The 16,835-nt window shown below is 40.3% G+C and overlaps 1 protein-coding gene across 6 annotated transcripts in view; it reads left to right on the forward strand.

Annotated features, from left to right (window-relative positions):
- Window positions 1-16,474, forward strand: part of LOC134537083 (1-acylglycerol-3-phosphate O-acyltransferase Pnpla3-like) — a 39,893-nt gene extending 23,419 nt beyond the window's left edge. The window contains exons 5-13 of one of the 6 annotated variants that reach the window (XM_063377327.1): window positions 912-995; window positions 2,581-2,739; window positions 3,420-3,595; window positions 5,984-6,040; window positions 7,927-8,084; window positions 9,483-9,573; window positions 10,755-10,941; window positions 11,482-11,638; window positions 12,854-16,474. In XM_063377327.1, the coding sequence (XP_063233397.1) occupies window positions 912-995; window positions 2,581-2,739; window positions 3,420-3,595; window positions 5,984-6,040; window positions 7,927-8,084; window positions 9,483-9,573; window positions 10,755-10,941; window positions 11,482-11,638; window positions 12,854-13,095 (1,311 nt within the window). In that variant the 3' untranslated portion in view covers window positions 13,096-16,474. Of the gene's footprint in view, window positions 1-911; window positions 996-2,580; window positions 2,740-3,419; window positions 3,596-4,839; window positions 4,969-5,983; window positions 6,041-7,926; window positions 8,085-9,482; window positions 9,574-10,751; window positions 10,942-11,481; window positions 11,639-12,853 lie in introns of all 6 variants that reach the window. The other 5 variants (XM_063377324.1, XM_063377325.1, XM_063377326.1 and 2 more) reach the window with 5 other exon arrangements.
- The last annotated feature ends 361 nt before the right edge of the window (window positions 16,475-16,835 follow it).

A 16,835-nucleotide genomic window follows, 5' to 3' on the forward strand; every position in this document is an offset into this window, starting at 1 on the left:
GGTTGCCGTTTGAAAAACATTCATGAAAACAATAAACAAAAAAACAAAACAATCCAAACAACATTTACTGCGCTCTAGTGGCTATTTAAGAATTCAGGACATTCGGATATCAGACATCACAATTGTAGACGGTAGTTTTCCGTGCAACAATGAGACGTCCTTCACTTACTATTTCTTACTGTACCTATCAAAATTATTGCAAATTTTTTTTAAAATTTATTTTTTACAGTGCATTCATTGGACTTTTAACTATTTCTAGGCATTTTAACATTTTAGCCGAATAACAAATTTAACTTAACAATATCAAACAATTTGTGTCCTCTTACGTGCTGTCATTTAGTTGTGTGGGTCTTCTTTGATGGGTTGCTCTGGTAACCCTTGTAAGGACAAGAAAATCGAATAACTAACATACGTGTCAAACTGAGTCTTAACCCTTTGTCACACTTTTTGAATTTTAAGATATACCTACCTAATTTTAATTTTTTTATTATAATTAAACTATTTTTTTGTGTGTAATAATCTTATGCAATGATTGTAATATTAACATATAATTATTTTATAATTATTTATAAAAGTAAAATAAAATAAATTTATTTCATAGCCATAAAGTATGATGTCCACTAGACTGAAGGTACACCTCAACCCCCACATTCAAGGTTTGATGTACTCCAAATATCATCGAGATATGAATGTGCAATTCAGTGGACGAATAGGCTGAAAGGGTTAAGGGGATCATACCCCACCATCTTTAATCATAAAAAAAATTTGCTATAGCTTTCAATGCATGTGTATTTGTTATTATTTTTTACTTAGACATATCGCAGGATGTAGCTTTTTTAAAAACTTTTTTTATTTTTACTGGATTCTTAATAGAATTTTTTTCATTTATAAGTTTTTTTTTTGTCTTTCAGTTCAACTATTCCAACACCAGCATAGAACTGTCGAAACACAACTTCTGCAGATTCGGACGAATACTTTTCCCTCCAGAACCCGAGGTAATTGACAGTTTGAAATTAGTAGTTGGGTTTGGTGTCGCATTAAGACTTAGACTTAGTGTTCCTTTAAAGTACTAAGTTTATTGTACCGTCATGTGCAGTGTTTTACATTGTGTTAAACACAAGTTGAAGGTAAAAAATATTAATTTATGAAATTCTATCTTTTTTTTTTTTTGCTTTATGTTCGTAAAATGAAAGAAATAAGTTTAGATGAGAGAAAAATTGATTTCTTTTATAGGTACTTACGTTCATCAAAAGCTTCCAGGTCATAAATTAAAAATTTAAAAAATTTCACATAGTATGTATTACTTTGTCTGAAAACTGAAATTATGATTAAAAATGCTGTAGAAATTTTTTTTGGGGTGAACAATATGTAATAGTGATATGGGGGAAGAATGAAATTTGGTGTTTAGAAATTTTTTTGTTGTTAAGTGATCGTTTATGAAAGCATGAATGTGTATTTATTTGTAAATATATATATTTTAAATATTATTTATTTTTAAGATGAATTAGTATAACAACATAAGAGGTAGTCAAAGTTTGTAATTTTCTACCAATATTGTTATGCTCTTACTATAAAAAAGTGATAGTTAGGAAAATGAAATTTATTTTTGATTGTGGAAAGTATTATATAATTTATATTTCTTTACAAATACTAATAATATTTCTACCTAAATGTTTTTAACAAGATCAAATGTGTATGGTGCGGACTCTTGTGTGTGTACTTACCCGGTCTGTGTGAGACATACGTCATAGCTATAAAATGGTTACATATTAAATTTTTTTTTATCCAGTTAACATATAAAAAATAAAATGGATGAGAATGTAATAGATTTGGGTCCAGTGTCCCAGTAATGCCGAGGTTGTTAGAGACTTCTCGGGATGGAGGAGCAGTTATGAAAGGTGTTGAACTAGGGAAACTGGGAACACCCTGAGAAAACCTTCGACTTTTCCTACTTGTGAGAAATTAGAGTTTTGACTGCACCTGAGACTTAACCTTAAATGCCCTGGTGGGAGGCGAATGACGAGACTACTCGACCGTCGAGGCGTCCCAGTTGAAGTGTGGTTCGTAATTGCCGTGTTCTTCGGTTCGGCGCGTTCTGTAATCCAGCGCTGATCAGGCTGTTTGTGTTCAGATTTTTTTTTTTTTGGCTGGATCAGGCGTTTGTGACTTTCACCCGGTAGGTCGCACTACTGCACTGCCTGCTCAAAAGTATTTTTTTCGTGCCAACGACCAAAAATTATTACAGCTCGATAATGTTCGCAGGCTTTCACTACCCAATGTTCTGAAGTAGCTCGGCTTCCGGGTTTGCAGCCGCGTCCTCTGCAAAAAAAATTCCCCCGACGTTTCTGGTCGACATTGCGGTTGCCATCATCGGGGAGCAGGTTAACTGCAGTGTCGACCAGAAACGTCTGTGAATTTTTTCTGCCAAGGGCGCGGCTGCAACCCGGAAGCCAAGCTGCTTACTACAGCTTGTTTGTGGTGACATTGAAACGGTGTCGACGTGAAACCCGGCCGTGCTCGGGAGAGTGTGCCGGGAGCCGTGGGCGGCGAGTGAGGGTCGGCGGTCGGCGTGCCCAACAGGTGCTGTCCAACATGTGCAAGCAGGGCTTCGACGACGCGCTGCGCTTCCTGCAGCGCAACGACCTGCTGAGCTGCAGGCGCTGCCTCGCCGTGCAGTCCACCTTCGTCGTGTCGCACCTCGACGAGGCCGAGTGCAGCGACTGCCAGGAGCACCGCAAGGTAACGACGCAGGGCCAGGCCGGGCCTTCCGCTCCGTGCCGAATTTCATCTCGGGAGGGGAGGGTGGGGCCAGGGCCGGTGCAAAGGCAAATTGGCGCCCCAGGCGAAAAACCTTAATGCCTCCCTCCCCCTACTCCCAACCCCCTGGGGCCAGACACCCCCCCCCCCCCCCCCCAAAGAAAAATTTCCTCGCCTCAAAATACATCACGTAAGCCTAAGATTTTGTCAACAATTAAATAATGTAAGCAGGCTTGTGTTTTTTTTTTTTACTTTTTTTACTTATTAAAAATCATAAAACAGGTCACCATGGACTTTAAATAATTACTTATGTCAATATAAACATATTCCAAACTGTTACAAAAATTCAATTTTCATCTAGTTTCAATAATCGTTAAAACATGTCGTATCAGCTGTTATGTGTCGTGCTGCGCCGCCCCCGGCTACTTGGCGCCCTGGGCGGTTGCCTAGTTTGCCTATACGGACGTACCGGCCCTGGGTGGGGCAAAATCACTTTGCTCGCTGTTTGCTTTCCTTTCATCGGTGGCGAACGCCCCTGCGTGGAGGTACCTATCAAAATTTCGGGAAGTGCCAGATGAATGACGCTAGTGCGTGGACCTTCCTGCTGTCGTATTCTTGTGAACAGAAGGTTCCAGATGTACGTGACTGCCGTGTCCTTGCAGGAGGCCCTGGTGTCGGACCTGCCGGACACCATAGCGTCCATCCTGCAGGACGCCATAGAGTCTGCGAACAAGGGCGTCATGAACTGGCTGTTCCAGCACCGCAGCGTGAAGCTGCTGTCCCTGCTCAGCCTGCCCTGCACGCTGCCGGCCGACATCGTCTACGCCACCTTCACCAAGTGAGTTCCCTCCCCGGGCTCACCCCCGGCCACCCAACCCCCAGCAGCTGTCCTTGTCTGCTGCCCTCGGGGCCCATGGAGGTGACCGTGCAGGGTGGCGAGCTGAAGGGGCGGAGGAAACTGGAGTATCTCGAGGAAACCCACTGGCACATTCCCACGGGTTCGACCCAAAGGGTGGGGAGCAAGTGATCTGACTCAACCACAATGGCCCCGATTGCCGTCATTACTGTCAACATATGATGGTGCAGACACACACTCATTTGTTTTTAAATGACTGTACAATAATTTTTTTTTAAAATGATTAAATGAAAAGTAGTAACTAGGTGCAGAACATACTAAAATTCACTATAAGTGGATTATCAAACACTTAACTGCACCGGAACTATGACAAACAAAGCTGTAAGAGATTTCGTAATCTCGATGACGTACCAGCTGCGTCCGCTGTGAGACACGATTTTGACACTTCTGCTGGCAAATAAGTCATTTTATGTCGAACACGGAAATGTTACGCGGCACAGCTTGCGAGCACAGTCTATATCCATATTTCTTCTACGGCACAGTAATGCCGTTTGAATGTTTGATTGGGTTTTGCACCACGCGGTTATGCACAGAGGCTTAAGGCGAAAGGACCTCTGTATTTGTGCCCTGCAGGAGTGCTGGAAATAAACACGCGAGCGCGTGAATCGCGACCAATCAGGACCTCGAGGACTCCATGCCGGAAGAGGTCACTCCAAAAAATATATGCTTAAAAGACTGGCATGGATTAGGGGAAGGGGTTCGGACTACTCTCACCCGCCGGTGATCAGGGTCCCGTTCCCAGAGGGGTCAAAAGTCGGACTTTACGCAATTGTGCGCACATTGCCTTGAGCAGGTGGGTTCTTTTTCTCCCGGAAATCCTGTTAAACTCCTGTCAATGTGTTCAGTTGATCCTCCATCATAGTTTTGTAACTACGCGAGTGTCGAGATGTTAAAACCCACTCAATTCACATCATTAATTAAAAATTTGTAAAATTTATCAGCACATATTTAGGTGTACAGTTGGTAGATATATAAAGTGACACATGTGTATGTAATATGTCAAGAAAAGACAATGCCGGATGTGTGATGGTCTGGTAACTAAATGGCTTTGATTGCGGACTCTTGTCTGCCAAGCAGATTAAAATGAAATATTTTGTGAAGCTGTTCTGGTAGTGTATTATTGTTTGAAAAAGTGTTCCACAGTTGTTGATCCGTGCCGCTGTCAGTGTGCTAGGTGGCGTGGTGCAGACTCACTCCTACGAAATGTTTGTAGTCGGGAACTCCCGCTTCGACCAGGTTGTAAACTGTGATTGCGCGGAGCACTCGCACTTCCGCTCGCTAAGATGTAGCCGGAGGTAAGCAAAGGGGCGTGGCGAGTTGGGCGGTGGGGATGTTTGGGGATCTGCTCTGTTCTGTTCTGTTCTTGTGCTTGCTTCCTCGACCGCTTGGTATGAGGGCGGACGTGGCAAGATCGTCCACATTTGCGTGCTTCACATCCCGCAGTGTTTCCACTGCATCTCGACTTGCGCTCTCGTTTTGTCGTGTTCGCTGCGAGGTGTTTTCAATCAACAGTGCACTCTGAATGATGTAAGACTTTACAAGTGGGTCAAAAAAAAATTTTTTTAACATAAATCAGGCTTTCGTTTCTATTGAATTTTCTTCTGAAAGTTTATAATTTTCCTGCAAGTGCTGGTCATTCTTCTAATTTAATTTTTTTACCTAGCTTTTGCTGTTTTTTTTTCTTATGAGATTTCATAGCATAGTAATTTTAAATGCTTTGTTTTTTCTTACCTTTGGTATTGAATCTGCTTAACTCTCTTGTACAATCGTAGCTTAAAGTTTTTCCAACTTGTTCATGATATACAAAGGAAATATTTTCAAATGCTATAAATTATTTGTATTAATACATATATGTTTTCTTCAAATGTATTTTTTTTAAGTCTGTGGGCAAATCTAACACAGTCTGTGTCAATGCTGTTATTTTTCTTTCAATTGTTATTGATATCCTTCTCTTCTGCCCTTAGTCATCCATAACACTTTCAGCTTCACGTGTCAAAACATTTTGCTATTTTAATCAAGTTCAAGTGCATCTATCTTAATTCTTTACTATTCACTATTTTTCTGGTGTGGCCTTTTTTTTCTGTCTGTTGGAAGAAAAGTTAACCTAAGGGTTTTGTTACCGCAAGTATAAATGAAAAAAATCCTGATGTCATGTTTAGACGTGGTCATCGTAGATGACAAAGGCTGATACCAGGTACTCTGCGAGATGTTGGTGTTTTACCAAAGCACGGTCTGTTCGCTAGATGCTGTGCCTGTAGCATACGGAAGGGAAACATTATAATTCATTTATTTACTTCTTTTTTTTGTCAGGCAATGCGAGCTCCTATTTTCTGTCTACGAGGTGATCCAATTCCGAGACTACATGAGGTATGGTTCGTTCGTGCGTCTCGAGCATCTCTCTGCACGTGTGTTTGTTTTTCTCCCTCGCACAAGCTCTGTCTTTGTCTTGCATCTGTGTTCCTTATCCTGTAGCGTCCTCTGCACTTGTTCAGCCTTTTTTATGTGCCACTGTGGTGTTGACAAAAAAATTCATTTTTTTACCCTCTAATTTTGATTTCCCCCCCCCCCCCCCCCCCTTTCCACCCCCGAGCCAAAGTCCTGAGAAGGATGGGATCATATTGCACATCCATAAGCCTAGATTTTCAAGGAACGTAACATCAAACAAGTTTCCATTGTGTCTATAATGTATTTGAAATTGGCTGAAATCACTTAGATTTTTCTAATAAGCTGCAATTATCGTCTATTGTCTTGCAGAATACAATAAATCACACATATTTTAATTGGCATGAGGGAAGCTCGGTTATGCTGTTATAACTAATTAGTTTTTTTTTTTCAAGCTTACAGTGAAGATTCAGTCATATGTTGGAAGACAGTAAATTATGAAATTATCTACACTGATTTGTTTTGGTACCATAAAAGCATATAGGATAGAAAATGATTAATTTGTGTCTTTTTTCTTGTGGAAAAAGTGCAGATTCATTTTGTCACATACGTCATTATGCTCTCAAAGCTGTCAAGTTGATTAATTTTAATATTCCATTTTAGACCATTTTTGATAAGAACTGTTTGGTAGGGTCTTGGTTTTTCTCTTCCCAAATTTTTTGTCCCTTTACAAGTTACATGTTTGTTTCAGTTGTGTCCAACATGAACATTCGTATGATCGGTTGATATTTTTGTGGTGTCCATGTATTCATTGCAAACATATTGTCATTATGTCCGCTGTGTGTTTACTTCTTTGTTTGGAGTAAATTGTTGATAATTTTTTGCTGTTTTTTAATGCTTATGTTTTTAGTGTTTTTTGCCACTGAAAGCTTTTTTTTTGTTTTTTAATATAGGACTCTAAAATTATTTTATTGCATGATACTTAGATTTGTATATTTAAGTTCCTTTATTAAATGTATATTTGTGCATGCTTAGTCATAATTATAAATTAATTTGCAGCAGAGTAGAAAAAAAATGTCACTTCAGATTTATTCACTTAAAAATTCTATATATTTTACTCTAAATATTTCTTTTATAAAGTGAATTTACTAATGTTTTAATAATATGATTAATATTTTTATTTTGTAAGGAAGCCTAAGATTCACATAATTGTCTGCAGACAAGCAAATAATTACACTCTTTCAGTAGCAAGTTTGTAGGAAATTCTGTCTTTACTTCACTTAGTTTCAGTATCTTTAATGGCTTTGGATAATTTGTTCAAAACTTTCTGCGCCTGGCAGGTTAATTTTTTTCACTTTTATCTCTGCTATGTTTGACTAAATTTTAAGATTGGCTAAAATTGCAATGACTACTGTGTACATTTCGTGAATCTGTGCCTATTTGAACACTTTAGAGATAAAACTTTTTAAAAAAATTCCTTGCTGGTTTTAATTTTTCACGCCCAGCTGAAACATTGCCTAGTTATCCGGCACCCCGAGGGTAAGTTTTGCAGCAACTAAGGAAAACGAATATTCCATGTCCTGTTGTCTGGACTGAGCCATGTAAAGAATTGGTAAAAGAGGGGAGGAGAAAGTGAAAGTTTTAGTGAAAGAGTATTAGAGATTTAGAATGCATGCAGGAGATTTAGTAAGACAAGGGGAGAGAGGTGAGAGAGTGAGGAAGTATGTGTGGGTGAGTGAGTGAGTAGTGTAGACACAAGAAAGCCACCTGTCCTCACTCGAACGAAGCCATGCGAGGCGCTGCGGGCTGGGAAGTGTTGAGGACGAGCGGGAGGGAGAGGAGCGTCGCTGACGAGCCGGTCGGCCCCACAGGTTCCTGTCGCTGTCGCCCAGCGTGGGCAGCAACCTGAAGCAGGCCAGCCACTACCTGCTGGACCAGCTCTCGCACTTCGTGCACAGCGTGGACCTGCGTCGCCAGCAGATCACCGCCAACATCAGCTGCCAGCTCGCCATTCTGCAGTACGCTGACGGTGAGCCTTCCGCCCCTCCCCGCTACCGCCCCTCCCCGCTACCGCCCCTCCCCGCTACCGCCCCTCCCCGCTACCGCCCCTCCCCGCTACCCGCCCCTCCCCGCTACCGCCCCTCCCCTCCCCGCTACCGCCCCTCCCCGCTACTGCCTCCTACCCTACCGCTTCCCCCTACCGCCTGCCCCCTCCCCCCTACAGCCTGCCCCCTACCACCTCCCCTACCACCTCCCCATACCACCTGCCCCCTACCGCCTCCCCCCTACCGCCTGCCCCCTACCACCTCTTCCCTACCGCCTTCGCCATACCGCCTCCCCCTACCACCTCCCCCTACCAACTCCTCCCTACCACCTCCTCTCTACAACCTCCCCCCTACCACCTCACTCCTTCCCTGCCGCTTCCGTGCCGTTGGCCCACGCAGCTAGCAGTGAGGTCATGCAGATGCCAACTCACAACTGGGTGAATGATTGTAGACAGAATACTATGTGCGACATTACTAATGAGGGGGGTGCTCTATATTCGTAACTAGTCTATGGGATAATGCATACGACTTAACTTGTACAGACTTAATTTTTAAAATAGTTTTTCGTTCCAATCTGGAATCAGCGAGGAACCTAGCCAACATGTTGACGATACAAGCTTTAATGGGTAGAAAGTTTGAACTCTTAAAAGATTTTAAGGCTCAAAATTTGGTCTGCCAGTCTGCTAATTCCTAATGATTTTTTTTTTGGAAATCTATAAATAGTATAAAACAACTTCTTGTAAACTACAAAATGGAATTTGATGCAGTTTTCACCATTTAGAGAATTTCTTCTGTAAGGTTTATGTGTATAATATATTTATATTAAATTTAAAGTTAGTTGAGAAATCTTAGTTTTGTAATAGCCATAAAAAAGATGCTTTTAGGATGTTTTCATGGCTTATGCTAACCTATACATAACTAATATATCAAATTAATGTACCTACTACAGAGTTGTAGGTCTTAAAAAGGCCTACAGAACAGACCACGGTAGCATATGTTTATCTTCTAAGAATGACTCTCGGTAACCAGAAATAGATTTGAGCTTTTGAGTGCTTTTCACATGGACAGCTATTTGTTGCCCTTTCGCATGTGACTTCTTAACAAAATAGGTTTGTGTTGTCACATGAGGATGTCTACATTGTTTACAAAGAAATTTTTTGATTATATGCACTACGTTAGTATGTAATTAATTTTTGAAAACAATGGACACTTATGATAACTTTATACATATCCTTGGGTATAAATATAAATGTGCCATGCCAGCGATGACATCCGTGCGAAGTCGGGGTGGTTCGCCAATAACTTAATAAACACATATCAAGTCTTGATAGTTGATACATTACCTTAATTGTTAAGATAAAAATGTTTTTTTTCTTTTGCAGTGGCAAAATTAAACCTGGACATTCTTGGAAATATTTCCAGACCAGTGAAGAACAGGCTGAACTTCAACTTCTCGCTCAGTGTGGATGAGAGGTGAGGCACCATAACTCTAAGATAAAGGTTGACGTAAATCTATAGATTTCAGTAAGTTACAAAAAAAAATAATTTCTCAAAATAAATCCAAACATAAAAAAAAATGATGCAAAATGACAGTTTGAAAAATGACATGCCACGTAAGCTCACATTTTTAAAATTTTGTATTTTCTTTTTATTTTATTTTTTGCTTCTCTATTATATCTTCTTTTGTGACCGTGATATTTCTTTGATTGTTTACAGAGTCAGTAGTTATTTAATGAAGAAAATTTTTTGTACATTTTCGTCTGTTGCTCTGTAACCATAAACTACAAACCAAACTAATTCTACTGATAAAGAATCCTCCGGGGACGTGATCGCTAACGCGTCATGCATGTGTGGCGAGGGTCGTGGGTTCGACTCTTGATTAACGACAGTACTGTAATTGATGGAAACTGAGCTGGTGGCCAGGTGGTTCAGAGTCCATGTCAGTCTTCATTATGTTCGGCACATGTCTTTATTTATTAAAAGACACAACTCTCAACATCGTAGGTTCCCTTTCCACAAACATGGCTACAGTTCAACTGTCACATACATAATACCAACCAGACAACACAGCCATGTTAACCGAGATAATTCCATCCTTGTCGTACAAAATGGCTTAAGGGCTCCGCCTACCCGGGCACACATACGGTGCGCAGAGCTTCAGGAAAAACAACGCGATTTGAAAACTACTCAAGATATCCGAGTGGAGTCTGCTTACGAAAAGCATTTTAAGAGTTCGCTGAGGGCCGAAAATTACTTTTGATTTTGGATTAAGTTTTTAAACTATATTTTTAGAAGAGTTAAAATGGCTAAAACGCATGTGTTCAGAGTAATTTTTAGGCGTAAAACATCCGGTACAGATTCTTGAAAGCACTTAAGGGACTTGCATTACACCTGTATCTTCATTTTTATACCACATAACGTTTCGGTCACCACTCAAATTTCACAGTTATCCTGTGACGACGAGAAGACTGCGCCCCAGTTCAGAGCCTTGCGCTTAGAGGCGATACCGCGCTAGAAGCACCATCGAGCGTCACGCTTATCATCCCGCCTCACTGACACACATACACCCCTGACGAGGCGGGCCCCTTAACCTAAATCTAACCACACGAGAGTGGTGGGAGGTATCGTCGCTACACGCCGTCTGTCTCCAGCAGGGACGTGCAAGTGGAGCCGGGCCGCGGCAAGTACCCCAGCAAGGTGCTGTCGCGGCGGTCCAGCGAGTCCCTGATGGGCGGGGAGAAGCTGTCGCCGGTCGAGGACGACACGTTCGACCACATCCTGCAGGTCACGTCGCACCACGACGCCGTCATGGCGTACTACTACACCGACGAGGACAATAAGGTACGCTTCGTAGTGACGTTTGAACTTCATCTGAACGTTTCATCTCATCTTTGAGAAACACAGAAAAATAATTACAAACACATGGAAAAAGAAAGGTTTACGTAGAGTGCAGTAGTTATCTCAAATTATATAAGTACTTTAAATAGAGAGGAATCCTTTCCAGTAAGCTGCTTTGTCTTGAGTTTCACTGTATATGTATGATAAAACAAGTACAGATGATAAACGAGGCAAAACAAAAAAAATTGCTTGGTGGACTTGATGATGAGTAGAAGTATTTTTTTGTTACTGCTGCTGTAATGATTTTGTCTTGTGGGTGATGCAATATGATGGAGTGGGGTCATGGTAGTGACATGATTGGATGGTGTCAGGGGGGTGACATGATGGGGTGGTGTAATGGGAGTGATGTGATAGGGTGGTGTAATGGGAGTGATGTAATGGGAGTGATGTGATGGGGTGGTGTAGTGGGGGTGACATGATGGGGTGGTGTAGTGGGGTGAAGTGACGGGGGAGTGACGTGACGGGTGGTGCCGCGGGGTGCAGGTGAAGGTGACGGAGATCTTCGACGTGACGGAGGAGGACGACAGCATCATGCTGACGGCGGAGGAGAAGCAGAACAACACGCAGCTGCAGTTCGAGGACGACTGGGAGGACAGCGAGCCCACCAGTTGGCTGTCGCAGCACACGTTGCTGGAAGACGGTGAGCCTCCGATCCTGTTGCGAAACCATCTTCCTTCCAAAGTAGCTTGGCTCCCTGATGATGGCAACTGCAATGTCGACCGAAACGTCGGTGAATTATTCGCCAAGTACACGGCTACAACCCACAAGCCAAGCTACTTCAATGGCCGTGAAAGCCTGTGAACATTATTACCTTCCATTTGGTTTATCTGGAGTAAGTGCTAGTGAAATCGGTTTATGTTTTCGTCTGGGCAAAACAAAAGTCTTTTCAGTATCGCTCTCCTCTCGTGGCTTCACCTCTGTGCTATCATCCCGTCTTAAGGGCCTGCCTAACTGCACACACGCACACGCACACGCACACGCACACGCGCACGCACACACACACAATAAGTAGTTTTGTTTCTGGATTAAGTTTTTAAACTGTTTTTGTGGATGAGTTAAAATGGCTCAAAGGTTTTTTTTTTTCAGAGTAAATTTTAGGCAGATTCTTGAAAGCACTTGAGGGACTTACATTACAACTGTTTCATTTCTCTGCCAAATAATGTTATAGTCACCGCTCAGATCTCATAGTTGTCCCATGCATGACGAGAGGACTGCGCGCCAGTCCAGAGGAGACACCGTGCTAGAAGCACCAGCGAGCGTTGCATGTATCATTCCGCCTCACTGATACCGATACACCCCTGACTATGCAGGCCCCATAATGGTCTCCCTAAGCTCTCTTTTCTCGCGATAATTAGGGCTTCAGCTCAGCTCAACTTTAACTCTTTGCATGTCTCTTAATTTATGAGCACCAAGTTGGTATCTAATCTTAAATCTTTCTGCCTAAGCATGCTAATAACTTTGTACCTTTGCTTTTCTTTTGTCAGTTTGGGTGATCTAAAAATAATTTCTCTATGTTGGTTTTATTTTATGAACTAAGCTTATTTTTAAAGTATTAAAAGTTGTTTAAACTGTTAACCAGTCGAAGAATTTTTTAAGAAAATTTGGTTTATACTACACTGTCGAAAGATTCTTTAACCATAACATTAAACTCTCCATGGCGTAGCATGTTTAATCTTAAACAAAGTTTTTGCAATAATTGATGTGAAACTTTTTAAGCATCTGAATCTATTTTCCTGGATTCTGGAACGGTGCTGTCTCTCAACCGCATTTATATAACGTAACTACTTCAAGGAATATTATATCTTGAGGAAGGAATGAACTGTTTCGTAGCGACAACGAGAACACAATGTTCCAGATGACGACGTGTACTACAGCCAGCTGAGTTGCGACCCGAGCAACCTGTCTCGATACGAGGAGGACCTGTCGGATCGCGGGGAGTCGCCGAGGATCTTCTCGGACCCCGAGAGCGAGTGGGCGGAGCCGGGGGACCGAGACGGCGGGAAGGACTGCAGCGTCGCCCGCTTCCTGCCGGAGTCGGAGCAGGCGGGGCAGACGCAGGCGAGCGAGGACCAACACTCCCGGCACAGCGCGTCTTGAACCCGGGACCCGGGGCGGGTCGTCGGGACATCGGGACATCGGGACATCGGAGGTCTTTGTGTGAATGTTTGCCGGCCCACGCGAGGAGGGAAACGGCCACGACTTACGCGATCACATTTGTTGCGAGTTGTCGTCTTCGTCAGAAGAGTTCCTTATATTTTTTGAAATATTTGATATATTTATTATACATGTTACCGTAGCGTGTAGAAGAGTTGTAAACCCATAAACCCCATTTAGTTTAAAAAAAAAAATTCCTGCCAGGATTTTTTGTAATTAACGTTTTAAATTCATTTTTTTCGAGTAAATGTGTAGTTTTCAGTTATTATGTATATATATTTTTTTTGCAGTGATCACATTTAAAGCAAATTAATAATTTTTAAATTTTTTAGAATTTACATATTATTATCACCATGTCAATAGAAACATTCCAAAAAAAATGTATATATTAGGTATTTTTTGTTAGCCTTTTTTTTATTTAAAGGAGGTGAATTTGAGAAGTTTACCAACATTCAGTGCTTAATATTTTCAGTTTGTTACACATAGATATATATATTTATTATGAACATAGATAAATATACCACCATGAAATAATGTGCAAGGCTGTAATTATTATGAGTGAGAAATAATTTTTTTTTTAAATGTCTACCGTAGTTTAAGCGATATGTATTCTGAAACTTTTTTCCCTGCAGTTATTTGTTTAAATCCTATGCTATTTATGTGTGTGTGACTCCAGACTTTTTCCTGTATACTTGCCGGAGCCAATGTAATGGAATGGAGAGAATTTATACACTATAGACAATCCGTTGTATAAATAGTTATGTATCCTCTCGGCAACTGTAGGATATGTGATAGGGTTTGCTGTTGGGGGTGGAGTGAAGTTTTACCAAAGCTCTTATGGTTAATTATGCAGTTCTTGATGTAGCAGTTAGCGCAGAGGTTAACGTCATGTTGGAAGTGACCACAGAGTCATTTTGGTAGGTATTTGACAGTTTATTTTCCATTAGGAAAGATTAATGTTTAGTCCCTAGAAAATTATTCCAATTTCTGAAGTTCACTTTCGTCCTCTTTCAGAGGAAAATTGAATGCTCTCTAAAAAAAATCCTCTTCATAACTTAAGACTGATTGAATCTTTCACCAGAAAGCACTGTCTTCCGACTGTTATGCGATATAGTTTTGCAAGTTCGATGTATGATAGTGGGAAGTAAAGTTTGGAAATAAACTGCAATGACTTGCTGTTGCCAAGTGTCGAGTTAAGTTGCTTAGTTTTTTTTATAAAAAGCACGGACGTGAAAGTTTCTAGGTATTATTTGTGTAAGTTAAGGTATGATAACTATGCCAATATGTGAACTGTGATTTTGCGTGAATGTCTGATTGTTCTTTTAATGGTTTACAAGACATATTTTGTACTTTTTTAGAGACTTGTGACAGAGTTAAGTATTATTTGTAAAGTCCTATAAATGTACATGTATAAAGTGCATGGTTTGTACTAAGTGTGTTTAATTAGTAATATCAGTAAACTAATTGTGGTTTTATATTTACTGAGAATGGTTTAAGCTGTAACTAAACATATCCTCTCTTAGCTTGAAATTAAGTTCACACCAGCATAAACCTAATGAAAAAATATCAAATTTAGGTTTTAATGGTCAATCTTTGCATGAAGTAAACATTTTGAAACAATGCTGAGATGCTCATTTAATATTTCACAGTTGATATTGTGTTGACTGGTGTCAGTATGATATCTTCTGCGGTCTATTCAGGGTTTCTGTACATGTATAGAATACTTGCTACAGTTATACTTCAGCTATGTACTGCTGTGGATTCTTTTGCCACGTAGAAACACTATGAGGGGCCTTAACTACTCATGAATAGAGACCGAAAAAATTTGCGATTTCAATGACCTGTAGGATGGACTCCATGATCCTCTATGCATGCGGGAAAATTTCTTTTGTTCATTGGCTACTGACTCGCGACACATGTTAACTGGAACGTTCGTTCGTGATTCGATACTTCTTTTGTTGAAAGTTTTTCATTGGCCGAGTATCATTCAGATAAACTGTGGCCCAATCACTGATGCAGTAAAAACGCAAACGTATTTTGATTCTAGCCTATCACGAAATGAATCCGTGAATTTTTCAGGTCTCTACTCATGACTACGTATTACAAATACTGATGCTAGTCCTGTCACCGTTTTGCATTTGTATTGTCTGTAAAATAAATATAATTGAAAAAAACTTTGAACTAAAGCTTTATTTTAACACAGAAATTAACATACCAGTAGCTTATTACATTAGTGCAAGACATAAATAATAAAACAAAATGGTAATAGATGAGCTGCTTTGAAAATGAAATAGAAATAAAATAATTTGTGTAAAGTATTTTCTCAAATATTTAAATAAACTATAAACAATCTTATTAAATGAATTAATTTTTGCTTTCCAGCTGTTACAAATAACAAAATGCACACTAATCGCTGAAACATAACCCTGCCGTGCTGAAATTCTGGCTATATTGTAATAGAAAATCAAGCTTAATGAGTTCTCAACTACGTAGATCAATGAGGTACAATAATACTATAACTGAACGCGAATGCATTGCACTATCTGCTAGTGCTGTTATTACACATTTATTATCCTTGCAGCTTGTGTGGGGCAAAACTGGGAAAATGTTAGTGTGTTCTGCCATGCATAATCAAAAATGAACCATTATTCACAATTCCGTTAATAATTTACGCGTACAATTCTTAATGCAGTAATTTCTCATAATAAAGTACCTTGTGAAGAATTTTTCACTTTAAATTATACATTTTTAGATCCCTGGAAAATTTGCTACCCTAGAATAAAATTCTTTGATTGTCAAGAAACTAGACTGTGTAGGTTTTTAAAGTACGTTGTAATGAGATTTCAGTGTAATGTTATTTTCACGTAAATTTATGTGTAGGTATTTGACTTCATGCCCATGTGTTATTTCCTTGTGGTGAAAATTTTTTTTTGAATCCTTAAAAAGGAGGTGTATGTATAAATTTGTTTCTGCTGTTGATACTTTACTAAATACAAATGTAGCTTCATTTCTATGTTCCAAAGCAATAAGCAATACTCTGTGTGTTGTATCTAGTACCAGGGTGTGGCATTTTCTGAAGTAAAAATTAGTTTTGTGTTGTGTGCATAAATTTATTATTTGCGCAATTTAATACTGTATGTATTTGAGAAACGGGTTATGAACCATGTTAACCTAGTATGTAGTAAGTTAGTATGCATGTTCACTGAACGTTTGCAATTTGTGTTGAAAGTTATTTTTTTCGTACTGTTAACTGTGATACAATTTTTTGTAATGTTATGCATAAAAGTAATGATACAAAAATAAAACTGTGCGTGATGTCTAACCTATTAGCATTTTTTTTTCTGACCAGCAAGTCTCCTTGATCCCTACGACTAACCGAATCGATGAACTGTGAAGTTTGCTACACAGAGAAAATGACTTCACTCACTGTCAGCACCATAGTTCATATAAATTTAAAGTGCGTAATTCCACCCAAACACCTCTACTGCTCTACTGCTGTTTTCCGTAACCACCACACTCCACGTGGCCAGGAGGAGACTAAACCTTTGGCTAAGCGAACATGTATGATTATTACATTCACAACCACCATCTTAGAAACATGCTCTAGCTACCGGTAACCTCGTCGTAGTCACCACAGAAGACGTACCTGTACCTTGGGACCAAACTAGCCTTGATCCCGACTG

Source organism: Bacillus rossius, chromosome 11 (assembly GCF_032445375.1).
Source record: "Bacillus rossius redtenbacheri isolate Brsri chromosome 11, Brsri_v3, whole genome shotgun sequence".
NCBI classification, from domain to species: domain Eukaryota; kingdom Metazoa; phylum Arthropoda; class Insecta; order Phasmatodea; family Bacillidae; genus Bacillus; species Bacillus rossius.